Source organism: Sphaeroforma arctica (assembly GCF_001186125.1).
Source record: "Sphaeroforma arctica JP610 unplaced genomic scaffold supercont1.7511, whole genome shotgun sequence".
NCBI lineage: Eukaryota > Ichthyosporea > Ichthyophonida > Sphaeroforma > Sphaeroforma arctica.
This window is the reverse complement of record NW_014033047.1, coordinates 575-1,412: the sequence shown is the minus strand read 5'-3', so window position 1 is coordinate 1,412 and position 838 is coordinate 575. Positions and strand designations below refer to the sequence as shown.

General features: G+C 46.8%; 1 protein-coding gene across 1 annotated transcript; it reads left to right on the top strand.

Moving 5' to 3' along the window:
* Positions 1 to 14: 14 nt before the first annotated feature.
* On the top strand, positions 15 to 589 carry SARC_16175 (hypothetical protein). Its single transcript, XM_014289716.1, has one exon. It carries the CDS (start codon positions 142 to 144, stop codon positions 547 to 549), a length of 408 nt encoding a protein of 135 aa, XP_014145191.1. The 5' UTR covers positions 15 to 141; the 3' UTR covers positions 550 to 589.
* The last annotated feature ends 249 nt before the right edge of the window (positions 590 to 838 follow it).

Here is an 838-nt window from a genome sequence, read left to right as displayed (position 1 = left end):
TATGCATGAGTTGACCACTGCTGGTTGCTATGCATGAGTAGACCACTGCTGGTTGCTATGCATGAGTAGACCACTGCTGGTTTCTATGCATGAGTTGACCACTTCTGGTTGCTATGCATGAGTTGACCACTGCCGGTTGCTATGTATGAGTTGACCGGGAGACCTTGCACGAGTACATGCTGTACCCTGCAGCAGCCGTCGCAGCATATGTGGTGTGGGACGACCGATGGAGAGGCAATCGCCACAGCACAGTGCAGCATATGCACTGCGAACGTTTTCCATGCGACGTACGTGCGGCTGAGTATGCGGCCGCGTGAGAAGCACGCACCACACGCAGATAACTACCAACCACCCGTACAAGAACACTCTAAACTATACCCGAGGCTAAATTATGTTAAGACTCGCGATGATACCTACACCTACACGAGTGTACCAACCTCCATACAGAGCGTAGCCAAGAACCCTGGCCAGACCATGACTTCATTTGGCTCCACAGACTACATACGGCTATCAGGCTTTGATACAAACGCTACCTCGCGAAAGACTTGATATCTTTAAATAAACTAGAGCACTATGCTCATGTATCGCGGGACGGACTGATTTACCTTCACACAGCATACCGTGCAACAGAACAAAGGAGTACAGTACACTTACGGCCCATGGCACCCACGCACTATACTTTTTCATAGTACCCATGCACTATACTATATTACTATTCATAGTACCCATGCACTATACTATATTACTATTCATAGTACCCATGCACTATACTATATTACTATTCATAGTACCCATGCACTATACTATATTACTATTCATAGTACCCATGCACTATACT